Source organism: Temnothorax americanus, unplaced genomic scaffold (genome assembly GCF_048541705.1).
Source record: "Temnothorax americanus isolate GAGA-0224 unplaced genomic scaffold, ASM4854170v1 Scaffold24, whole genome shotgun sequence".
In the NCBI taxonomy this organism is placed as follows: domain Eukaryota; kingdom Metazoa; phylum Arthropoda; class Insecta; order Hymenoptera; family Formicidae; genus Temnothorax; species Temnothorax americanus.
Genome location: NW_027509381.1, coordinates 780009 through 807224, shown reverse-complemented (window position 1 = coordinate 807224; position 27216 = coordinate 780009). Strand labels below are relative to the sequence as shown.

Here is a 27216-nt window from a genome sequence, read left to right as displayed (position 1 = left end):
GACATTACAACAACCAGTGTAATAACGAATAATGTTTGACGTGTTTATTCATCTTTGTTTGTTGTATTTGACGAAATTTTCTGTATAGGAGGAATTTTCTTTAATAGGAAGATCAGTCATATTCCAGCTAATTAACGACAAGATTAACTAGATATTAGTGATGAAAATGAGACACGACTTTTGAGAACGTACATGCGGCGCGCGCTATCGAAATCTTGGCGAATTGCAATTAAGTAATCGAATGCCAAAAGTGTTGTCACGCGCGAGTTCTATCGCTTTATCGCTGGCTTTCTATAATATATTCGGCGTTCCTGCAGATAGGGACTCATAGATATTCCCTCATCGTCGCGACGTTTGATGACATACTTCAACTATGCGTCATGCAGCTCGACGCGTTTTTCCGCTCACGCGACGCATTCGCAACTAATCCAAAGGAAATCGTTATACGCAAGGCGCGCGGTTCTCCAAATACATATATCGAAATAGCGTGTCGTCGCGTTGCATATGCAATTACGAAATTATTATAGAAATTCACGATTCGGCATAACGCAAGCATCGCTTCCACTTTCATGTCACAATCGCGCGATATATCTCATTAAACGACGAGTCTCAATTGTTTCTCATAAAAAGTAAATTTGCAAAATTTCTGAGACAAATCAAAATAACTTCCCCTATCGTCGATTTTATTTCTATCTTCTCTCTCTCTTTTTCCTTATTTTATTATTTTTTTATATCATCAATTTTATAAAAATCTGAAATTAACAAAATTATATATATGTGATATTTAGAACTAAAATAAATTAAAATTAATTTTTTTTCTTTTTACGGACTTTGTATACGAATGTTTTATAAACTAATATATAATTTAAAAACTATACATTTCAGATAATTAAATTTGTTGTAATCATCTTTTGCAGTTTCGACTTGAGTTTCGATGATGGATATAATGCCGTAGAAGATATTCTCTGCAAGCAGGGGTATGTTTATCAGTTTATAAATATTTTGCATGTTTATGTATATAACGAAGAAATGATGAAAGACAAGAATGTTTGACAGCTTGAAAAGTTTAATGATATTTTTTTGAGATTATTATCTTTTTATTTAATTTCCCATAAAGAGAAAAAGTTTTTTCTAAAAATTCCATTAATTACTTCTTATAATAACATATATAACACGACTTCGCTATTAACTTTTCAATAGATAACAAACTTTTTTAATTCTCTCTTATTTGATACTGAATATATGGTAGAAAAAAATTATATATATATATAGAATTTTTTTTATTATGTTTTAATTTATTCTAAGATTTGGTTGGTTATTTGTAATATTATAATCACGAAAAATATAACACATATCACTGTATATAAATCTTTGCCACTGTACACATATAAATTAATTCTTATGGTTATTATAATTTAATATTTGATAATTGTAAATGAATGAAACACTACTGAGGATTATATGACGATCAGGAACCGATATTATGGTAATATAATAATTTGAGCGCTTAACAATAGTGAATGTTGCATGTTTGCGATTGGAAATAGAATGTTGAACCATTTTTAGTCATTGAATATACTGCCAAATAAATTGACTGACATGTCGATTATTTGAGCAATAAACGCATTTGACGTGATTTTATTACAAAATTCTCATTTAATATTAGGTTGATATTCACTATACTTTTAACTGATAAACATTTCACGTTTGTTTGATATAATGAAAAAAAATATATATATATCAGTAAACTGGTCTCAAGCAACACATAAATAATATAGCATACATATAAATAATAAAGAAAACGTCAATAAGTAGGTACAATAAATAAGTGACATAATGAAAAAAAGCTAAAATTGATTTTTAACACGCCTTACTTAATAACAATTAAATTACAACTTTGCTATTCTTCCTCTAAAGATACAAATAGAACTTAGATTGTTATTCGATTCGATATATACGGCAAGAGATATTATTGAAAATATTTTGTATCTATATCAAATATCATTTTTGTAAGCAGCTTCTGGAAACGTCGATATTGCATCAGAGATAATAAAATTCGTCTATATTTATTTGCGACGTTTCTTATTTGAGCATTTGAACTGACTTTCTCGTTAAAATATCCGTGCAAATGGAAAACTTATCAATTTTCAAACTTCTTACATCTGCGATGTAAATAGATTTCATATTTCGGTATCACACATCGTTCTGTACCCATCGTACTATATAATCCTCTCCTCCTTTTTTTTTACTATTTTGTGAGCTTTACAATTAATCGTTCTATAAGACATTTTTAATCATCGTGCAATTTCTGTTCCACACGATATAGAAAGGAAAAAGTCGAATCTTCTCCATCTCGCAAACTTTATCTGATTATAAAATAATGCAAGATAAGTATACATACAAATGATGTACGCACGCGATCTTATATCGCATTGTATATTTTATATGCATTATAAATTTCTAATTGTAATAAGAATTTGGAAATATTGTCCCGATAATTTGTTATTCTGATCGTCTTTGAATTTAACACGATATCGTCATGCGAATGATACGAAATTTCGCTAAATTATCGGAAATACGACAATTATTATCCGTGAATGAGCGAACGATCGTCGTAGCATACACATAGCATCAAATTTTATCACGTTAGATAAATAAGTAACATTGCAAAACGCATAAATAATTGCAACAAGGCACTTAATATTCACAGCATTACAGTATAGACATTACAGTATATTTGACGAAGCGCTTTTCGGTGTTGCGTATATAAGCAACTTTTCATTTCGTGGTCGTTTCAAAGTCTACTGATATAGTTCTCATCGTGGATGCAAGTGCTCCATGTGGGTGTCGACGGCACTTCACTTTGAGAACGCGCGAAATGTACCGCATCAGCAACGGTGGGGAACATGGCGAAAGAGTGGTTCTCGTTATGCTCGGTCAGATTAAACTTCCTCATCGTTTCGTACATGAGACCTGCAATGGATATAATGATAATTTACGACTAAAATTAATTTATTATTTATTTCTCCTATTGGGTATTGAAATTAATTAATGTTTCAGTGAATATGGATTTTTCAAAAACAATCTCTTTGCTTATTCATAAACGTGACGATTGTAAGATCCATTTAAAACTCTATCGAAAAATCGATCGGTGAAGAAAAATTGATGGTAGAAAAATCGTGTAGAGTAAATAATGTTATATATAATAATTAATATATGTCGTCGATGCTACTTTCTGGTTACATGCACTGAAAAAAAATATGTAGATCTAAGAAAATATTTATTTAGATATTGTCAATAACTTATTTACTTAATATAATCACATATATATATATATATATATATATATATATTTAGAATTAAATATTTTTACTTAATTTAAGTATGTATATTATGTATATTATGTATATTGGCAATATCTATAAATAAATATTTTCTTGGATCTAAATATTTTTTTTTCAGTGTACATCATGAATTAAACTTACGTATAGATGTCAATTAAGACATTGAAATGCAGGTACTTTATATATTGAAGATTAAATATACTCACCGAAACAACCTGCTATATAAACAGACACTTCTATACTGCAATATTCATCAACAATGTTTCGTAAAACATTTGCGCCTGCCAGATCGATATGTGACAATGCAGTGAAATCCAATATGAGAATGCGTAGCTGGTAAAGATCGAGCAACGAAATATTTATAAATAAGATAGTAAATAAATAAATGCAATAAAGATAATCAGTTATCCTAAATGAATATACAATCATGGTAGAGTGGAATATTTTTCTATGCGAACGGTTTTAAAATAGTATAAGTTGCACATTATTTACCTTTTTAATTTCCTCCGCCGCGATGCCATTACGTGCGGCTTGCAGCCGTTTTTTTAGTTCCTTTTGAGGTATTAGCTCTGCAATTTTATACACTTCCTCACGAAAATATTGTTTAGACGCGAAATTCAGACTACCGGAATAGTGGAAGATTCTGATGCCGGGAATCTCTACAGTCTGAGAATATTTATGAAATATTTATTTTCTGATTATAGTCCTCATTAACAATAGTTTTCGTTTTGTTTTTAATTTGCCATTTAAATGATTTATCGAATTTAATAAAACTCTATATAAAAAAATCTCTGTATAATATGTAGAACTTATTAAAAAATATACGTATTTCCAAGAGAATAAATATTTATGATAAATTCATCGTAATAATAAAGATAGATTAATGTCAAGAAAAAATAACTTTTTTTTTTTTAATTACAAGTTCTTCGTACTCCTTTATATCTTTTGGTGTCCAAGTAGAGCTCAGTGCCTGGTGCTAGAGCGAGCTTACACGTGTAAGGTCGCATCGCAAGGACAAGTAACCTTCCGATGCATACGAGCACGCCAACCAATAATCCGTACTCAATGTCGAAAAGAATCACAACCACGAAGGTGATAGCCCAAATGGCGGCGTCTGTCTTGTCCAATCTCCAGAATTGCATGAACTCGGTGACCTTCATCAGCATCCCTTTTAACGCTACCACGATTATACTTGCTAGAACACACTGTCAACATCCCACGAGCATTAAATAATGCATTTCGATCACCGTTTCACGTTTATATGTACAAGATGTAGAAACGATAAAAAGAATAATTACTCGTGGCAAAGGTTGAAAGAATGGCCCGATCCACAGCAATACGCACACCAAAATTCCGCATGATATCAAACTCGCCAACTGCGTATGTCCACCTACAGTTTGCTGAACCATAGATCTGGATAACGAGGCCGTGATGGGCATGCAGGAGAAAAAAGAGCCAACAAGGTTTCCCAATCCCTGTAAACATTCCGTTTTGTTGTACAGAATTGATATACTTATATAGTCGTACACATTAATGACAAATAATAAATATTAAAACAATCTCTCTAAAAGTTTAAGAAAGAGTAAAATTGAGCTTATAAGTTGGAGTGAAATCGCACTTTATTTGAGTGAAAGGGGGCTCGCTTTTTGAGTGCAGTAAATCAGTGTTCATAGGAATGAATTATGTCACTTTACAATTTTGAGTGGAATATTTTACTCTGTTAAAGTCACTTATCAGTCGATCTTTAGTGAATCGTGATTTACTATAGCTTTAAAGTGAGATCGTATCACTCCGGTAGAGTAGCCGCTCTAAAAATTTGAGCGAAAAATTCACTCCTACCTTATGAGTGCCCGCATTTACTCAAATTAGAGTGATAATCTTCTCTTTTGGAGTGATCCTATCGCAATCATTCTAATATATTAGTGTCGAAACCACTCTATGGGATTTAGAGAGATAATATAAGCGTATTTACTATAAATATTATATTGTAGATAAATTCTAGATAAATATCACAATATGCATTTACCTGCGCCACCAATTCTTGATTAGAGTCGATCTCATAATCCATTTTTTGTGCGAAAATCAATGCCATAGATATTGATATTGTATAAGCGACCATAGTAATTACGAAACTGTCTACTAAAATGCTGGGTATAAGGGACAACGGTGGTACAGACGGGACTGGGAATCTGAAAGTTTTGTAGTTTTATAACAAATATGAGATTTTTTGTAGGAAATTAATCAAAGTCAGTTTAGTAAATTAATTTCAATAGTCGTATAAAAAAAACTGATATTTTCATAACGAATAAAATTTTTTTACTACAAGCTGTGTAAGTAAATCAAACGCTAGTTTAAAAAGCACATTTACCCTACTGGTATGTCGCCAACTATTATTACATTATAAGTATCCGCAAGATTCATTTGCATCGATACCACAGTACCGATTACCACCACAAGCATTTCTATCGGAATTGGAAAAGGACATAACTTTGATACCCTTGGCTGAAATTTAGATTATTTCTTCTTAGGACGCAGATGTAATTAATTTTACAAAATTAATTGCATCTTGTGTCTTTTTTGTACGGAACGCATGTGTATGTGCAAAGCATAATTACGTATATTACGAACCTTAAGAACTTCGTTATTGAAAATAAGTGATAAGATAGTGATGCAAGATAATATCACAGCCGTTATATTGACATTGTTCATACTGTTGAGGATATCTACGTAAGTCTGAAAAAAGATAAAGCAAGAGCTAATGTAAAAATTGATACGAAAGAAATATATATTTCATATATATATATATATATATATATGTATATGAAAATTTAAGTATATTCTACATAACCTATATTCTATAAAAGTTAAATTTTAAAAAATTTATTTAAATTTATTATTTTTATCTCTTGAAGTAATAGCAATCTTTACGTATGTATATATATATAAATTAAATAAGATATTAAATTAATATTTTTAAATAAAATAAAATTTTACTTTGGTCTCAATAAATTATCAGAATGGAAGTCATATAAGAAAGAGATCGCGGTTTATATTATAGAGTGACAAGTACATGGACGTATTTAGAGTAAACGGATGTGGAAGCGTCGTTAATATATCTTATTTTGTACTACTTCGGTTCGAGTTTTATATTTGTAACTGACTCGGAAAAGTATGCAACAGAAGTATGCGACATAGGTATATACGTAATAGAAAATTGTTCGTTAACTATTACGTATATGTATACCTTTTCTGCTGAGAAAGTACTTCGGTCGATGCGCGATTAGTCTTCTCGTGAGAAAGTTAATGCAACGAAGCAACATGTTTTGTGCATATACATACATGTGCATAAATACATGCTTTGTTTTTATGCCATTTTGTTATATTACGATATCCTCCAGCAGTAATGATTACGTTCAAGAATAAGAAAATTCGAAGGTGATTTTATTTGAAGTATAATTTGGGATTGCTTTAATCCATATATCTTCGTTAATCCGTTTTTGTACTATCAAAAATAGCGAGTTATCATAGAGCGCGACGCAAATACTAACCCTGACTTTTTGCATAGTAGCGCATAATTTTCACAATACATTACGTGATACTTTCTCGACGTTTAAATTACAATTTGATTGCACGGGGATATGGGAAGCGTTTGCCACTTAAATATTTGGCATGTGCAAACGTTTTGTTTGCCGACGAAAGGAAAAAAAGAAGGAAAAACAAGGTGAAGCATATCGGAAGCGATATGTCTCAGAAAGAGAAGACTGCACTAATGTTTGTAGCGTCAAACAAAACTTAATTGTTACTGTACTCACGAGAATAAGTTTGAATGCACCGTTGCGCTGTGGTAGGTTGTTTAGTCCAAAGAGATCTTTTATTTGTGATGTAAATACGTGTATCGCCGCTGCCGTCGTGAATCCACTCACGAGACTGTCCGCGAGGAGAGATGAGATTATACCCAAACGCAGCACGTACATTCCTAACTAGACGAGAGATTTTGAGTGATACCGCGAGAGGTCAAGAGAGCGAAATTGTACTGTACGAATATGCAGCTATGGGGATGATAATTAAAACGAACAAACCGGAAAATGCTAAACACGTATATATACATGATTTCGTAAATTGGGTTTGTCTTAAAAATGTAATACGGAGGAAAAAAATTCATAATTATAAAATGTTAAAAAAATAAATTAATGTAAAACTTAAGCATAGTTTTCTTACGCAAGAAAACTAATTAACTAACATTTATTAGTTCTAAATTTATTAATTATTAATTCTAAAATTTATTAATTCTAAGCGCAAGCAAATACGTAATAGCACGCAAAAATATTTCTACATCTAAAACTAAATGCAATAAAATTGAAATTTTTCTATAAATATATATAAACTTTCACTAAATACTAATTTAAAAAGAAATTAAAAATAATACAATTTATAAATGACGAAGAAAGTTGATACGTCTTATAGATTAGATATAAAAACTGTCAGTATTTTGTTGCATTATTTAAGATCAAGTAAAATAAAAAAAAGAGATTTAGAGAATAAAAAATTAAAAGTGGAGGAAAATATATGTCAAAGGGAATTGTAATCTTCGTAGAAAACATCTCAACGGCGATGAATTGTACACGGTGTAGTTACCTGTATAACGGCAACCGTGAATGTGACTACGGTTGCAACTTCCACTGGCGAATATTGATGGTTTACGTCGGAAATTAAGGTGCCGTTCTCGGCTGACGTGTTATTTGTCGAAACTGCAGGGCTACTGTATGTCGTAACGACTTTGCCAGTCATCATGCAGACGAGCGCAAACGTACCTTAATCAACAGAAAAGCGGCAATCCTGCTTAATTACGAGGCTTTCTGAATTGAGCGGCAGCAGCCAAATGTAATATCTGAATAAACGTTAGTGCATAATTATACACTAATTTCGACAAATCTTTAGCTTCTTACAGATTATATCATTTTAATGCGCCGCATTTTCGTTGTCTTTTTTCTATATGCTCTTTAATACCTTTCTTAAAAATATAATCTACGCAATTGTCACACGTACCCATGGAATTGTGTCTGGATGTGCTTAGAAGAAAATACACCAAAACCGGAAAGAAAGCCATGTATATGCCAACAATCGGCGGAACGTTACCCAGTATTGCATACGCCATACCTGTGTGAGAATATATAATATCGATTACATTATAATAAAGACTAAAATATCTTGAAAACACTCTACCTTTCGGAGACAATATTAATATTTTTAACTCGTTTTTGTGAGTCACATGAATAGTACCATTTATAGAAATTCAATTTTCTTTGTAATAATAATTTTGTTTCACTAATTGTAGACTATGAATATCTACTAATCTATATAAAATATTCCGTTCTTCCATTAAAAATTTAACATTCTCTGCCATTTCTTTTCAATCCTAATTTATTCAGCTGTTTCCCTCTCTCTCTCTCTCTCTCTCTCTCTCTCTCTGTCTCTCTCTCTCCTCTCTTCTTTCTCCTTTTTTTCAGAATTCAATGCAACATACCTTGTGGAATATGCATTACAGCAACAGTAATTCCAGCAACAATATCTCCCAAGATATTATTCTTCCAGTCATACGAAAACAGCCAGTCAGTCAAAGGTATCGTTTTCTTTAAAAGTGCTACTGGTTTGATACTCTTGCATCTTTTTGATATCTCATTGCGAACTACAAAAAATTATAAATTTTATATATTTATAATTTTATACATATATGATGTACGCACATACAGAAAATGTTTTGATAAAAGAGTTTAAGGATTTAAGAAGCAAATAGTAATCACACAAACTGTTTGTAAGTAAAAAGTTTTTAATCGACATGGTTGAAAAATTAATTCCATATAATTATTTTTACATAAATCGATTTTTCTAATTATTTTGTATACAAAAAATTGTTTTTATTATTGGAAAGTGAATATTACAATTAATTAAGGATTTGCCAGGAAAAGGAATACTTAACGTGATATTTTGTTCTGAAATATTTTATCTGAATACATTTTCTGACATATGAGATATGAAATTTCTTGTAAATTATTCATGTGGCACAATTTAGCTTTCCAAAGAAGGTAATGGCCTTTTCGACGATCTAGCCTTGATACTTTTATGTGTAGAATAACGAGAAGAATCGATTTATGCAAAATAAGGCACATAATATTACTAGAATCGCTTCTATCTCAATCTGATTAATTTTTCGATCTATGTTTAATATTAGCTATTTTTTCTTCGTTTAATGAGAGTATTTTATCAGACATTTAAGTCTTTTCTTAAATAACTTTGATGCTATGTTTAAATAAAACAAACAATGAAAAAAGCAATCGAAATATATTATTCCGAAATGTATAAGATTTTCAGTACCTGGTATATTTGTCTTGTAAAAATTTCAACAATATATAAAAAGAAATATCAAAAATTTATCTTTTTTATTTAAAATAGACTTTAAGAGAACATTATTGCTTCCTCATATAGAGGAAGCTTTGTTTTCATAAACTTCGTATATGGACCTTTGATCGCATATAAAACTAAATCTAATTAACCAAATGTAATGAATTATATATGAAATAGGGGTAGAAGAAACCGAAGAAAAGATTGTTTTTTTGAGTTTTTAATGTCAATATGTTCAGAGTGTTCTAAAACGTCGAAATATTGCATTAAAAAAAATGTCGGTATGTGTGTATGTATGTATGTATGTATGTATGTATGTCTGTGCCAAATTTATAGAAATTTCTATAACTCTCGAACTGATCAACCAAATCTTAACGAATTATATATGAAATAGGGGTAGAAAAGACTAAAGAATATAATAGAATTAATCAAAATTGTTAATAATAAAGGGGTTACCGATTTCTGTTAAAAAAAACAGCCAAACTTACTATTTATTATATTCTTCAGTCTTTTCTATTTCTATTTCATATATAATTCTTTAAGGCCGGTATTCATAGTCGGGTCTTATATCCAAGATCGTTTTAAGTATAGTCTTAAAGCGTCATCAGTCAATCAGAGGGCCGTATTAGCATCTTAAGACATCACTTCCTCTATGAGGAAGCCAAGTGCAAATTTCTAATTGGCACAATTTTTAATGCAATATTTCGACGTTTTAGAACACTCTGAACATATTGACATTAAAAACTCAAAAAACAATCTTTTTTAGATTGACATATTTTTATTAAATATTTTCGTAAACAGTAAAATTACCAGTAATATATATATATATAATTCGTGAAAAAAACTGTTATATAATATATATTATAGTTCTTATATATAAACAAATATATATTAATCGTATTATTTTGCAAACATACCTTATAATTTAAACTGAAAATAATATAATCGTATATGAAATGATATAGTCATATAAGATTATATATGATCAGATCAGAATATTGCATCTCAAAGTATCCGATAGATGGCATTTGATGTAATCTGTTTCTCGTATTTTTTTAGATCTTTTAAAACATATTTGAGTTTATTATCAAAAAGTATTACAATTTAATAAAATTATACGGATTTAATTCCACAAGTTTAAACTCTTAGTTTTCTCACGCAGATTCGGAATCGTTTAGTTTATCGAAGAGGGCAATGGCCTTCGGTGAAATCCTATTGCGTTATCTTTCAACCGATTTATAAACTTCAACCGGTTCTATACTATTGACGTAAAATGTTGCGGCCAATGTTTCGAGCAGATTGTCACGTGGAGAAGCGGTCTCCCGTAAAAACACGCGGTGTGTCGAAAACTCGGAGTAAACGGCAAGCGCGCGGTGAAAGGAAAATAAGCGATCTATCCGCGCGTGCCGTGTATACATACTCACGTGAATAGACCTTGACACTTACGAATTCTCTTGGGCTTTACGTATTTGCACAAGTGATTAAGCTCGTCCTGCTGGTAGACCGGTCGTCTGACCATCAATTCCGGGGCAGTCGTCGACATATCGTCGCTCAAGTAGTCTGCGAATGAGCAACAATTGGGTGAGATCACACTCTGCGTGCGCGCGCGCCCGCGTGTCGCATATGTGCGCGCATTATCACGCATTTTCCGCAGATGTTAATGAATAAATTATTGTGTTTATCGTTCATCATTATCATCAGACAACGTGTCCGATTTGAAAAAGCTTCGATTTAGCTCGTAACGTGGAACGTGGCTTTTCAGTCAAACAACAAACACATACGTGTATAGTATTTTTTCTCATAGCACTAAAATGCAATAGCAGATGAAGATGTAGGTACTGTATTCGAAGACACAAATTTTTGATATTTTGATACAAGAAACGGTGTATAAAATAAGGAATTAGTTTGCAAAATTGAATTTATAAAAAAATTCTGGATAACTGATAGCAGAACTATCATGATACTATATGATGTCAGAAAAGCTAGAATATGATCCAGGTTACGAGTTAAATGGAAAGCATCTGTTTTTATACATGCAACGTATTTATGCATGTTGAGTGTGCCAAGTGTGTGTCAAGTGTGCTTAATATATTGTGCTTAATGAATGATGCGTATTTCATCGAAATGAGACGGGATGTAATTTCCAGAAAGGCTCATACATATAGCAAGTGCAATTTATCAATCTTGCGAATTTTCCATCAGGTTAAGGTGTGCGTAAGCAAATTTTGTTTGCTTGATGTAAACCGAAACGAGTATTATAAGGAGATTAGGTTCGTATGGCTGGCGCTGTCAGAAGAACTTGATCGAGTAAACGATAATGCAGTTGAGTGATATGACGGGATTGTTTGATTCGATCGCTCGATAAGTTATAACGGTAAATATTTGGAGCAACTGTTTTCGGAAAAATTAAATTGCCAAGTATGGATCGCGTTGATTCAAAAGATGAATGCGCAGAGAATAGAAATGAAAAAATAATATATAAAAAATACATAAATGTTAATAATTATGAAAAAATTGATAAATATATTAATTTATTAAATTTATGATATTACTACGAATTATTAATATTTAATGTTGACAATATAATGTTGAAAACGAGTTTCTTCGTAAAATAAATAATTATCTATCATTTTTCTGAATACTATTCGAATAAATCCGAGATTAAAATATATATATATATCTATATGTATATATATAGAAAATCTGCCATCATTTTAATCAAATTGTGTTAAATTATTTTTAAGAGAAAATTTAATTTAATTTTAGTCAAATTTAAATGTAATAGCAGTAACTTTTGAGAATCATTAATTTTTATGCTAAATCATATATACGCGTTCAAAGACAGACAAATTGAAATCTGACAATGAGTGTAAGTCTGCTTGTTTACGATTAACTCAACAAAGCGGCATTCTAATAGAGATAATAGTTGACAATAATCATTGTTGCGATCAAATTGATTATCCGATGGTGTCAGAATTCTTACTATTTCGATCACAAACTACCTGTTGACATCGCGAAAACGTCTATCTCACGGTATCTCGGGACTCGATGAGTATTCGCGTCTCTATACTCGCGATGTGATAAGCACGAGACTAGTCTTTCACGGACTAAGAAGATCTGATAACTAAGCGCATGCTTGCAACGATACTCGTAGATGCTGGTAATTGGCCGATATTCTAATTCAATATTTTCTAAGGTGATAATTTTTAATGGGCATAATACGCGGCTGATGTGTCACCTGATACGCGCACGGCTTACTTTTATAAGACTTTTATACATTTCTTATTGGGGTACTGTCGAGCGTCGCTAATTGGTCTTTGAGATAATAGATAAGCGAATCGCAACGATACGATTGATATTACATCAATATAGAGATACGCCTCATCAAATGACGCTGTGTATATACAGTAGCAGAAGGAAAGGCCTGATCAGAGAATGTTATTATGACATTAGGGATATTTAAATAAGTTAGAATTTAACGGTTTGACAGGTTATGTCGGGTTAAAGTCGGGTAAAAAGTTAATTTTTAAACTTTTAACCCAAAGATTAATGTGATAGGTTAATGAGTCACTTATTATGTATTTGGCATAACCCGACATAACCTGTCAAACCGTTAAACTTTAACTCTTATTTGAATACCCCTATTGAGTATGTCTTTAGCGACATACAATGTATATATAAGTGATCGAAGAAGTTAAAGTTGATTAAAAACGTTTTTGCATCGACGGCCCTATTTTCTTAAGATTCAAGTATCTCAATTACAACAGTTTATTATCCTTTATTCCTTTATCCTTTATCCTCTTCTGAAGAATAATAAACTTGTTGTAATCGCGATACTTGAATTCTGATATTTAAAAATAATAAATTAAAGAATATATAATTTTGAGAAATTAATAAATGTACAATGGCGATTCTCTGCAAAATGGAGCACGTAAAATTGAATAATTAAATATTTAAATATCAATAATTCTTTAAGTATAAAGTTCTCAAATGCACATTCAAATAATTCTTACAGATTCACATTGTCACACACCAATTTGATAATTATTGATCGTAGCACATACGATTGATAACTTTCACCATAACGACAAATAAGATAAAATCCCAATAGCACCAATATTCTATATATATCCATATAACGTCCATGGGCATTCCGGACATGAAATGGCATTCATAGGATATATCGTGTGCTGTCTGGGAAGGAATACGAATGGTCGAAGTAGTAGTTCGGTTAGTTGAATTCCGTTGTGTACTCACGCCAATCGCCGGTTCGATAATTATTCGAACGCACGCGTGGTTCCGCGAACCGCAATTGTACGCGGTGATAAACGAGCGCATAATGCAACGTGCGGCTTCTTTCCGCGACACACGTGCGCCAGTCGCAGATCCTTCGTGCGAGACACGACGAATTTAAAAGATTCGTTTTGCTGCGTGACGTGTCTACTCTCTTTGGATCCGTAGCGTGATATCACATGTCGCGGGAGAGCGAATTGCGTAGATAGTGCGACACATTGCCAGCCAGTAACATTTTACCGCGACTGGTTACATCAGTGCCGATGATAACGAACGAGTTCAGCGTTCATTCGCCGATGTTATTTAAATCTTCCTCTCCGCTACTAAATTACACGCGTGTACTTTCACAGTAAAATGACGATTGATATAATGATCGATTAAGATTACATCGTCATATTGCTCACGTGTCACTGTCTCTTTTATGGTTATTGTGTCATATCGTAAGTAATACACAATTACTGCATCATATACACAATTCTGAGTACAACTTATCCGCGAATAATGAATAATGAAGACTTTGAATATTGATAAATCTATAAATATATTTTTTTGAGTGTATAAATATTCAAAGAAATTTAAGGCAATATTTTTACGATATGACTATTTATCAATTAATCGTACACGTACGGAAAGATTTTGTTAAAGTAGTTAAAAATTTAGCCAGATACAGATCTGAAAATAATTTTGTTGCACCATCAAAATAATTACAGTAGGTCGTTGAAGTATGATGATAATGCTGTAAAAAATTTTGACATTTTATAGCAATCAGTTTGAGTGTTCTACATCATTATTTTGATGGTTCAGCAAAATTCTTTTCAGATCTGTATCTAGCTAAATTTTTAGATTTTTTAGCAAAACCATTCTTTCCGTGTCTCATATTCTTAAAAAAATCGCTTCATCTGACACTGAAAGCTTTCCATTATGTTAATTGCTTGTGCGTATTTGTATGTGAGAGAATCAAAATAATTTTCCTTCATACCTGTATATTCTTACGCAGTACAACGATTTTCCTTCTTAATATTTGATCTTGATTAGAAGATATTCGGTGTATTGATGAGCATCAAAACCGAAGAGGGAAGAAGAGAAAAGTGTGCACGAAAACTATCGCCGCGAACGCAATAATATGCTCTTTTATCGTCAGTTCAGAGAATTTCACTGACTCATGTCCGTTCAAACGCAACGACTGGATCTCCTCGCGTTTTTCGTCTTCGTAAGATCGTTTCGATTATGCATTAACAGGTCGACCTTAGATAGGCACTGGTCTCGGAGCCACACGTTTACTCGTTGCCCTCAGAAATTCGACTCCCGTGATCGGCGCCACAAAATTTCGAGAGAATTTCGGACCGCGTCAGCGATCTTTAACGCTGAGATCTACGATTCTAATCAGCGACGGAGGCGTTCCCATTGCTCCTCTCGGAACAATGAATATCGGTCAGATTTCTCTTGATCTTGAGAGATCACGAGAAAACATCGATTGCGACAACAGTCAGACAAGGAGGGAGTCGACTTCATTGAAATACGCGTCTTAAAGTATATTAAATAATGTCATTAACGCCTTAATTAATGTGTTTACGTTTGCTTAAGTACTTTTTTTTTAGATAGTTGTGAAGTAGCTTATTTTATATACACAATAGATGGATTACTTCACAAAAATGTTATTTATTTCGTTTCAAACATTTTCTTCTAAAACGTTTCTTAGCATTGTGTTGTTTAACGATAAAACAAATTCAATTATGTATCATAATGTAATTTTAATCAGATTTCTATATCTAAACCGCAATCAGCATTTAAATATAATGCATATTTTTTGAAAAGTATCCATTTATTGAACGATAACGCATTTATATATATGTACTTATTATCTTTAACGCAAAAAAGCGTTACCTTTTCTTTTTTCTATATGCTTACGAAATATATTGTGGCAATTAGTTAAGGCGTTAATTTTCTCAATATCTATGTCATGGCGAAGTATCAAGCGGAACGTACCTTCTCTGTCTGCCGTGGTGCATCCCAGCTGAAAGAAGAAGGTTTCGGGGTAATGAGAGCCGTTATATACATGATCGTGACATAAATACACATATGTGTACGGTCAATTTACTAATTTAATATTTTTTATATTATTTTAAATTATTTGTAAATTATTTATAAACAGAAGAGCAAATTAGTAAAATCTTATACAAATAGAGATTATCTATTTTCATCGAGCTCTTTGCAATAAACTAAATTTGAAGTTCGCGTGTACTTGAACTGAATATCGTTATGATATCATCATGTTTTGATGATGCAAACGAATAGATCGCTGCGTGTTTGATCATTATATGAGTACATAAAGGCGATCTACATATGTACTTTGACTCGTATTCACATCTTAAATTTAGGACTCTATAAGGCCGTGTAATTCCTAGGTTATGATAATATTGAACGCACTCTTTGTAATAGGCAAATATTGTTTAGAATCAGAAGGCCGCATTTAATGCTATATACCTATAAAGATGGAATATGCTCAAATGTGCCCGTATTTATATTTATATTTATATTTCTTTATTAAAGATTCAAACCGGAGTATATAATGAATTTATTTTGTTTATCTGAATTGTTATATATTAGTATCAACAATAAATTTGAGGAACGGAATGTTGTAATTTCACTGAACAGAAAATGTCGTGTCAAGCTAAAATATAAATCTCGCTTCGGAACAAAAACCTGATTGAAAAATTCCGTTCCGGCAATTGCGTAAGCAAAGTATTAAACATCGGTAATAGTTTGAACAATATCGACACTATATTATTATCACTGCTGAAATATATTTGGATGAAAGACTCACCAAAGAAAGTATTTTAAAAGAGTATTTTTTCGTTTTAGAATTGACCGAGATTTTAAAAATGTATATTTTTTAAATACATTTTTCTAAGAGCAGAATCGGAATTTAAAAGTATTTTGGTTCAAAACTGTAGTTATTCGCATATATATGTATAATTATGTCACTTGAAAAATATAATACATTTTTTGCGAACGCATTTTTGGAGGACCCTAAAACTTTTACATCAAATTCTTTATTCTCTCTTGGGTATTACGTACCAGATTTTCCTCGCTGATTGCCTTGACACTGTCCCTAGAAATTCCCATTTGGCTGTTGTGTATAGGTGCACAACTTATTATGTATAGCAACGTGATAATACTTTTTTAACGTTGACAAAAATCGTCTGTATCTTTTTAGGGCGTTAACGATGAGAGTAGCACTCAAAATTTGCTATTCGATCTCGACTTTTCCAGCGCCAATGTGATTTATGAACAACACAATCGTCGGGTGGCACTGTCCTACTTGAACTTTCTCAGCTAGTAAACATAAATTCTTCTCGTCAATCTGTCCCTGTTCGCACACAGACTGCGAATAATAGGCGCGCATTCCGTACATTCGTTGAAAGAGATAATTTAAAGAAAACATATGAGCGGGCACGAGATTAATTCTCGATTCTCTTACTAACAAACATTTTGTTCGAAACATTCGCTATTGCATTATTTCTGTGGCAAGCGTTTAATTACATGTTAAATAATTATTGTTATCTTAATGTTTTTTTCCTATTGCCATCAGATACACAAAATAATAGAAAAACGGTAAAAAAAGATGTGATTTAGATAAAAATGAACAAATAAATGTACGCAATAATGCTCTAGAAATCTTATTTTAACATCCTGTACATTTGATATCCTATATCGTTGTGCGCTAAATATGCAAAACGTGTAATGAAAAAATTGTTGCGGCAAGTGACGCGATACACTTTTATTCGTCTAATTAGCAACTGTTATCCGAAACGGTTTATTTGCGGCATAATGCCGCGCTGTATTCAGTAGCTTTTTATCGCGTTTACGTACATATAAGCACAGCGGCGCCGCCTCATTTCGCCAGCGATGCGATTTATTTGTGCCTACTTGTTTGCCGTTTTTATCAGCCGCGTTAAATTCCACGGCGCCTCCGATGCGAGCTCCTGGTTTGTCTTTCTACATTGTCCGGGATCGGAACGAGAGAGGCACGTGTAAGGTCAAGGGATGATGCCCTTATCTGGGGACATCATTCAAAATATCGAGAAAAGTGCATATTATCTCGGGGTATAGCGCGCGTGGTATGCATGATTTTTTAGAATTATAGAATACAAAATTTATGTATGGTTATATTTATTAATTTATATATAATACTATCAATAATCGTGTATAAAACTTCATGAACAATGGACCTTAGAGAAATTCTTATTCAGAGGCAATTGACTTCACATTCGCAGACAGAAAAAAGTTAGATATAGTCTTGCAACATTCTGTACAAACAACGGACAAATGCTTGCGACATAGCAGATCGCGTGATGATTGCGATGAATACACGACATCGCGGTATTGCAGCAGGATAAAGGTTCTCATTTGCCGTCGCGTGCATTCAGCGACGGCAGGATGTAAATGTAAATGAGCGAAATTTGTCCCGGATCGAAAGAAAAGTCGAAGGAAGCTCAACACGTTCGCGTACTTATTCTTTTTAGTCACACTGCAGGGAGAGTAGGTACGGTAGCTTTATAATGAAAGAGCCGATACGTGACCGGTTCTATAGATTTCGCGGAGCCTCTCGAGCTTGAGCCAATAATACGTGCTGGAATATCAGGTAATATGTACTTGAACGTCAAGCCTATACTGCTCCAATTTCATTTCTCTAAAGTAGTCTGAAGCTACCCTTCGGTTTTCGCTCGGATGCAATTGGATAACGCATTTCGTGAAATCTGACGTCTGACGTCGTCTGACGTTGTCTGACGTCAACTGATTGTGAAGCAATGATAAATATGCATACACGTATACATATAATCTGTTTTCCATAATCCTGCAATATATATATTTCACAAATGTCAAAATATTAAGGAAAATGCCTCTATTATACATTTCTTAAATTACTAAAATAATTTTCATATGTGAGCGCATGCAATATTTTGCCAATGTAACTAATTAGGTACCTATTAACAAATGTTGCTTTTTGTAAAGGAACTTATTTATCTTTTGTTTTATAAGAAATGTCTCTGCGCTTTGAGTCTGCATAGGTATTATAAGATGGAATACTTTCGATATCATGTGTGGCAAAATTAAACCGGTTTAAGGATCTTAAAAATTAATTAAATTGTCTCTTTTTTAAAACCATTTCTTTTGATTAGCTGCATTCAATTTATTGAAGAAATATATTAAAATTTCATGAGATTTTCTATATATCCTAATTCTTCTGCAGTTGCAAATTTCAAACTTTTCATTAAGAAATGTTGTTTGGTTTCTCATCGAAATTGAAAATACAATCTGTTTTCTTCCGCGTTGGTTATTGTTAGTGTTCGCCATCAACTCGGAATGTGTCCACAAAATCGATCGCAACCTTCTGGAACGGGCTTATCTGACCCACCTACGTCTCCCGTCACTTTTCACGATTGAGAGACCCTCCGCTTTTTGACAGCTTATATTTTGTTTTTAATTATAATAAAATAACTATGTATAATATTTAAATATTGCTATTTGGAATGCAGTTTATTTAATAAAAGAAAAATTTTTAAATAACATTTCTCGAATCAACAGTTTCAAATAGATTAACGTGAAAGTAAATACCATGTAAATAATGATGCAACTTATACAAAAAAAAATCTGTAGGACAAATATTTGTATAAAAACATGGAAGATCTGCATTTTGAGCAAATTTTAAACATTTAATCGGTTTTTTTTTCAGATCTACAAACATCTTTAAAATGTTAGAACAATATTTTAAATCTAATCTACTTATTTTATTTTCAGCTATATTACTTCAGAGATAATTAGAGCATTTTCTTCTTTTAGATTTTTAGAGCATATACATATATAGATATATAAAAAATATTTATACATATATATATATATATATATATATATATATATATATTTCTATATAAACAACTAAACTAAAAAATGTATCTTTGTAACGTAACTTAAGTTATTGAATTGTAAATTAAATTTACTTACAGTTAATCAGGTTTAGATGTAACTTAATTAAAACAAAAATTGGTTCCAATTTATTAATAATAAATTTTTAAATAAATGTTTTAATATAAATCAATCTTATTTTCAAATTTTTTGGATTAATTTAAAAAAAAAACGCAAGAATCAGATATTTAATTATTCAATAATTATTTCTATCAAAGAGACATAATTATTGGGATGAGGGCGATAGGGAGCGGAAGGTATCGAGCGAGTGATAAAATGACACGAGTGTGGTTAATACGTCTTTTTCTACGTTTCTATTTATTATGAAAATATAATACAAAACATCCTATGTTGTATTACATAGATAACAATGCTCAATTAACGTTTATTTTTCCCTTTTGTCTTGTAACGTTACCATCCAACACTATGAGAAGCATGTCGGGATAGGTAAAGTTCTTGTTCTCGTCTCTCTTCCTCTTTTTTTTCATTTATTCATTTTCTTTCAATTGGAGAAAAGGCCCGATATACAGAGAGATATATAGACGAAACGTTATAGAGCAAGATTACAGATTTCAGAACGAAGAAATCAAAAACTAGTTTTTTACAAAAAAGAGCGGCCCGCTGGAGCACGAGCCAGAATATACGGTTATAGGAGGCAGGTTTACAGAGATAGGGGAAGATGGATGAGGAGGGCAGAGGGGAGGGAGGATGGACTTTTTTAGGATCTGGTTTCGCGTGTCGATGCACAATTGGAGTTTTGTATTAGCGCTAGTTTACAAATAATACAAATGTATGTAAATATTCGTTACTATAATAGGTTCTCTCTTAGCGAGAAAGAAGCTTAAAGCTAATTCATCTAGCGTCACTATCATTTTCACACCATGCTAATACTACGTGTTCCAGCTGGTACCCATGAACAGCTTGGTCCTTCGACACAAAGATCCTCGATATATATATATATATATATATATATATATATATATAATATATATATTTCTCGAGCGACTTTATAATACGCGTAACGAATCACTCGTAATTATTAACTGTCCGCGATCCGTATCCGGCGTTTAGCGTTAAACGTTGATTGTTTTACGATGTAACACACGCGTTTTTCTCACACATAAATTTTTCTCAAAATAAATGAGAGACGAAATCAAACGAGTTTAACGCTAACTGCGAGATACAAATGGCATTTTTTGAGCATCGGACAAAAATGTTGCTTCAACGAATATTATAGATATCACGTTTCAATCGTGTCTCTTTCACATTAACGAAATTTCCGACTCAATGAAGCTTACATGGAATTTCGATGGCACGAGTAATTCATATTTCCACATTTATCTCGATTCACACTCTCTCGATGAACGATCGAAGTACTTTTGCTAATTTGAGAATATGCGATTAAAAATTTGCGCGGATTTGGTGCGATGTGTAAAGTGTGTCTCTTTAAAGAAATTAAATAATTTTGAGGCTTCCATTATCGAAGTATCAGCGGGAGAATAACTTTCATTGGATATTATCGATTTGCTGTCATTCATTCAGCTGTAATTAAATTACGGCTGAACGAGGAATCGAAGTTGACGCCTTCGCGTACTCGAGGTTACGAAAAGTTGAAGCTATATAGGATTATATATTTTACTCTTTTATTTATTCTCTCGTCTGCGTCTTAGATATCTCTGTCAAATTTTTAATCGCAATATATTCAATTAATTTTCGCATTTTTATCAATAAATAATAGAGATAGAGATTTAATTTAATCCTGAAATTGTGACGAGAGACCGTCCGTTAAGACGAGTTAAAACGAGTGTTTACTTAAAGCCACGTTTTTCTTTCTTTGCTCAAGAGAGGATTCGTGTGATTGAACGAATAATTCGAGTAGTTAGTATCGAATGACCGTTGTAAATGCGAATGCAGAAGTGTCCTACAAGTGTACTTGAAATGTCGATTTTGTTTCTCCCCTCAACTGTTCCGATTTGAAATTAAAAAGAAACTCGAGATTTGTGATAAGCATAGATAGCGCAATCCCAGCTGTCACAGGCACCGAGTGAAATACATTAGCGGTCTACAATAACTATATCACTACCTCGGAGGCGAAATACAATCGTCTGGAATGTTTATTATCGTCGCTCTCTACGTGCTAAACGCGCCAACGTTATTCCCGTCGAAAGTAGTCTCGATCGGCAAATAATTTATTAGCCAGCCAGGCTGGTCGATCTAGGCAATTAGTGTCATCTACGTAAATGCTAAGTACAATTAGCACTACGGTCAGAATAAGTTAAGGGCCATACATAATGTCTGTCTGTATACGTGTACATTATACGTGTTTGTGTGTAATATATGTGTGCGTGTGTGTGTTTCTGTCGTAAAGCGTGTATACTTGTGTGTGTAAAAGTGTGCTCACGCGGGCGTGTCCACATGCGTGTAAAGTGTATAGAGACGATGTGTGTTATCTACGAATTTTTTTTTTTCATTATCGGTATAATATAATTTACCTTTAGTACCTTTACGCCGTTAATTACGCTCGTCTTTAACTCTATATTGCTCTTTGTATTGCTTCGGCGGCAGTATAGCCCTACTAATCATGCAAGGTATATTTTTATTGGTAGTTCTTCCTCATTACTAATTAATAAGTAATCATAGTGAGATTAGTGTTGTGGTAATAATAATAATAATAATAATGATAATAATAATAATATTGTTCACCGTTATCATTGCTGTATATAATGATAACCATAATGGTCTCGTAATTCTTAATTTACGACTTGCTGTCCAAACGCACTATATAGCGGCTAAAGTACGCACTCTCTCTCTTTCTCTCTTTTCCGCTCACACGTGCATATACGTGCGCGATTAACCGTGATTCACTTAATCACGCTGGCCTATTACTTAATTCGATATAATTTCGTCGGTAATAACTGCGTCAACATATTTCTATAAATATAGTTAACTTTATGTTCTGCGTGTGTACCGCACTCTTAAGTAAAAGCTATAAAATACCTGTGCGTGCACACATACACACGGCATACGCTCATTCACATTTACGCACATTTTCTCTCCTTTCTTTTCTCTCTTCCATGTGATTCCTCCCCTTATTTCTCCACCTGTTTCGCACACGCTTCTACGGTGAAATTGTGCATCATATGCATCTCGTTTTCCCAACATTTCTCGCGAAATCATTAATCCTATGTTCGCTCGCGATTAAACGCTATTTTTTTAATTCTAGTACTATAGAGTACTGTTTAATTTCCTACTAATCATGCTCGCTATACTCTTCTCATCATTTACAAGCGTTAATCATTCTGCTTTTTATACGCGATAGTATTTCGTCATTAGATTATTTTTTGCTTTTCTTTTCTCTGTCTTACACGTGCCGTTAATTCCGTTTTAAACGCGTGTGTAAATAATCGCGGTCGGCTACATATCATCCGTAGGCTTAAACTATTGCGGATTTGTCGATCTAATTCTCGATCCCATTCTCTCCGTCGTCTCGCACTCTCGTTCTTTCGCATTCCCTTTCTCTCTTTCTTTCTCTCGTTTTCTTTAATTAGTATTTAAATATTATATCGGACGCGCGTGCCTCATCAAGGACGCGCGACCGTCTACCAAGTTATTGCTTTTGAATACCCCGGCTTCTTTGGGAGCATCCAATTGGAACAATATCCTGTAAATATCAGTCGTACTCGGAATGGGGGATGTGGGCGGAAAGGGATGTAGGATCGCTCGGAATTGGCGAATCTTTTTTTGCTGGGTTCTTCTTTTTTACGGATAACTATCACAATACGTACAATATCAATATCTATATGCGTTATAGGTAAGGTAAAGGTTCACCTGATATCACATATATCCTGAAAGTGTCGCGGCCGTTTTTTATTCGCTATCGATTCAACGAGGATGATTTCGTCAAAACCGTGTGTTAGTTCCCTCTACTTGCGTCCTACTTTTTAGCGGATTGAATCTCTTAATTTTTTTTTTTCGTAATTGGGCGGTGAAACGCACAGATGTGAGAAAGCGAACTGAAATGTGGTGACATTTTCGATTTAGAAATTTTTTTCACGATTTTATGATAAGTTACGTAAAATCTCATCACGTAATTGTATGAATATGCAAATAGAGTATCAGAAATCTATGCTAATAAGCGTTTTTACGTGGGTGTATTTTTCTGTTGTCATACATCTGATGAGTTTCGATAAATAAATTTATGTGTTAAAATCAATTCAACTTCAAAGATGAGGGAACGATAGATTTATCGGATAGATCACTTTTATTGAATCGTGGCAACAAGCGCGAAAATCATCCTCGTTACTTCGTAAATTTGTTTTCATGCCGTTCGACAAGCAGCTATTGGTTTTTTCGCCGTCAACAACAAGAATAATAATAATTCAAAATCGCGTTACTGTATTAGCCAAGATGATTTGCCGTTTTATTAGGGAGCCGTGTTATTGCTTTTGTCTCAACGTCGTCTTCACAGTTCCTTCAAACCTGTAATTGACACTAACCGTACTCGCATGAAACGCGTTAAACACGCTAAACACATAATTTACTGGCGTATAGGCACTTTTTCTCTGTTTCTTCTTTTTTTCTATCACTCTACCTTTCTCTTTCTCTCTTTCTCTCTGTCTCGCTCTTATATTCTCACTATCTTCCTTTCTCTCCCTCTCACTCTCCCGTTCCCTCCATACCAGGGAACAAACTCATTCTGTAGAATTTGTTGCTCTGCTTTAATCGTTGTAATCTCCTTCCCGTTTCTTATCACTTAACAACGATTTAAGATCACATTTAATTGGATTAACATGGACTCTGCGAGCTTCCAATAGTAAGAGAAAAGAGCGTTGAGAAGATGAAAGGGGGAAGAAGTGGCTCGTGTCGATATAATTATATCGCAATAGATAGAAGTTTCCTGCCCGGCCCCACACATTAAAAATACATTCTTTTTTCATTCTTTGACAAATATTTCATTGAATTTATTGCTGTGCCGCCTAGCAAGGATGATGATAACGAATGAACTCGTTATACGTATATCTCAAATTATGCATCAATATATGAAAATTAAGAGTGTCGAGAATGGTTTATAGTTTTAAACTAAATTTTGAAAATGTGCCAATTGACCTTTTTCCAGAAATAAGTAAATCTTTGAAATTTGATGTTGAAAATCATATAATGCGCGATTAATTCTCTTCAAATTCGCTTTGATATTGTGGAACCGGACGATGGGACTTTGTAATGCGAATTCAGATTGCGTGTCATCGCGGGGTAACTCAGTTACAAATATATTGCAATTCTCTTTGGTGTCCGCGCGGATACACAACCCCTGACGATCGATTTCGTAATTTATTTATTCTATCGTTTGACGGTGCCGCGATCAATTTCAGCGTTGAGTTTTGAGAGGCCGTTCATTAAGTCGTTCGTAAATGCGTTACCTCGCACACACGGGCGCGCGTACAATTTTAACGACGGGCAAATATACGTGCGACATTCCTTTTAATTATACGCCTTTTCGGCCGACAGCCGTGAAGGCTGTTGACATACACGCAGAGACACAGTGTACACGAAGACACGCGTGTACACACAGCGTGTTAACAGACAAAGTGGACAGCACAGTAAACGGCGACAGATGTAGAAGACATATTTTCACGACATGAAGTACGAAAAGTGATCATCTCACAATTTCCAAGGAACCGGCCTTACTAACCATCTAACTACAACATTAACGCCCCGCAACAAGTCGCGGACACACATTCGAAACCGAGTTCGATTTTCGGCTTTCGTTTTTTAAGGCATCCCGAAAGTGCGGCGCGAGTCAACACGCGCGTTACTTTTTTATTTAACTATATTTTTTTTCCTTATGTCAAACGTACGCGGAATCGATCGAGCACCCGCGCGCGAGAGAGGGATTCGGAAAACCACTTACATAGTCCGTTTGCGCGAATTGTTCTTGCTTTTGCTCTCTCTTTTGTACTTAATATCACTATTATAGTCGATTAACGTCGCTTATTAAGGTTTTATTGACTCAGTTTCATCCTTGAAAAGTTTTATTGACTCAGTTTCACCATTATTGACTCGTTTTCACCCTTGAGCAAGTTTGTTTTTCTCTCTTTCCCTCTCTCGATCCCGATTCCCTCGATCGCATTCGTCACGTTCTTCGCGTAACGCAAAAACAATGAAAAATTCGTGTGCTTTGTGATTACACGACAATTCTACAGCGCATCGCGTTTCTCGAATTATTTCGTCGTGCAATTTTTATATTGGACTTTCAAATTCATATTTTCAGACATTTACACCTGCTTACTTTATTAGTTGTGAATATTATTAAACAACCAACAAATCATCTATTCCGGATAATTTATGATTTACGAGATTTCGTAAATTGTATGATTCTAAAAAATTTATATTTCCCTCTTATCTGCAAATGTTAAATTTTTAAAGCTGTTATATTGTTCTATTAGAGTCTAATATCTTTGTATGCGTCGTATTTCTTTTCTCCCCTTTTTTCAGCGCCGTCGAATTAATCGCGAATCACGAGCATCGAAAGTATATAATCCGAAACGGGGGAACATCGAAATTTCGCGTTTGGGTTGGCTCAAACATTTGTACATTTGCTTGGACATTACACGTAAAATTATGCTAGATTGAGTATTGCTTTGCCCTGATTCGAGCACGATCGATTAACGATCGCTTCACTTAGATATGAGATGTGGAATTCATAAATTTCGCTCAATCGCTCGCGCGTTCTGAAGTATCAAAAGGGTGTTCTGCGTTTCTCATCGGCATGATTCATTTGAGAGGAATTCGAAAACAGCCGAGACATTTATCAAATATTTATTTATTATTGACCAGCGGCACTCTACACCCGCGATCAACAAGTACAGTCGCGTAATATCCCCAACGCGGGAGAAGTACCGCCACTATTCGACTAATTAATTTCTTCCGCATTGATTTCGTTATTGCTCTTGGGTTAAGACGCGAATTACTCGGTTTTTCCATTGCTTACTAATTGTAAAACCTCGCGCGGACTCGCGAAATAAATAAAACCCTTCTTCTCGATAAATATTTATTTGGTGTTCATTGATGCGTTTGTATTGGAAACTATACGTATAGTATACACTTCGCGATGAAGTTACGTAATTAAAATGATCGAACCGTTCGGGAACGGTAGGGAAGATATATTCTTTACTTTTTTTTTAAGCGAAAACAAAAAGCTCCGAAAACTTCCGTA

The 27216-nt window shown here is 33.4% G+C and overlaps 2 protein-coding genes across 9 annotated transcripts in view; one reads left to right on the top strand and one right to left on the bottom strand.

Annotated features, from left to right (window-relative positions):
* LOC143898842 (uncharacterized) overlaps window positions 1-27216 on the top strand; it is a 95213-nt gene that overhangs the window by 6180 nt on the left and 61817 nt on the right. For all 3 annotated transcript variants that reach the window (XM_077408610.1, XM_077408608.1, XM_077408611.1), the window contains one exon: window positions 918-977. The gene's annotated coding sequence lies outside the window, so the exon portion shown is untranslated. The remainder of the gene's footprint in view (window positions 1-917; window positions 978-27216) is intronic.
* Window positions 203-17429, bottom strand: LOC143898841 (prestin). Of its 6 annotated transcripts, XM_077408603.1 has the most exons (15): window positions 17115-17419; window positions 16023-16050; window positions 11190-11303; window positions 8869-9030; window positions 8391-8501; window positions 7980-8155; window positions 7157-7324; window positions 5973-6077; window positions 5713-5846; window positions 5371-5533; window positions 4643-4819; window positions 4277-4549; window positions 3837-4010; window positions 3551-3677; window positions 203-2973 (listed from the first exon to the last, which is right to left on the bottom strand). In XM_077408603.1, exons 1-15 carry the CDS (start codon window positions 17160-17162, stop codon window positions 2795-2797), a joined length of 2139 nt encoding a protein of 712 aa, XP_077264729.1. In that variant the 5' UTR covers window positions 17163-17419; the 3' UTR covers window positions 203-2794. The 6 variants fall into 6 exon arrangements, 5 of the variants coding, with proteins under 5 accessions (XP_077264729.1, XP_077264733.1, XP_077264732.1 ...); XM_077408607.1 differs by lacking the exons at window positions 16023-16050; window positions 17115-17419 and adding an exon at window positions 15016-15468; XM_077408606.1 differs by lacking the exons at window positions 16023-16050; window positions 17115-17419 and adding an exon at window positions 13757-14341.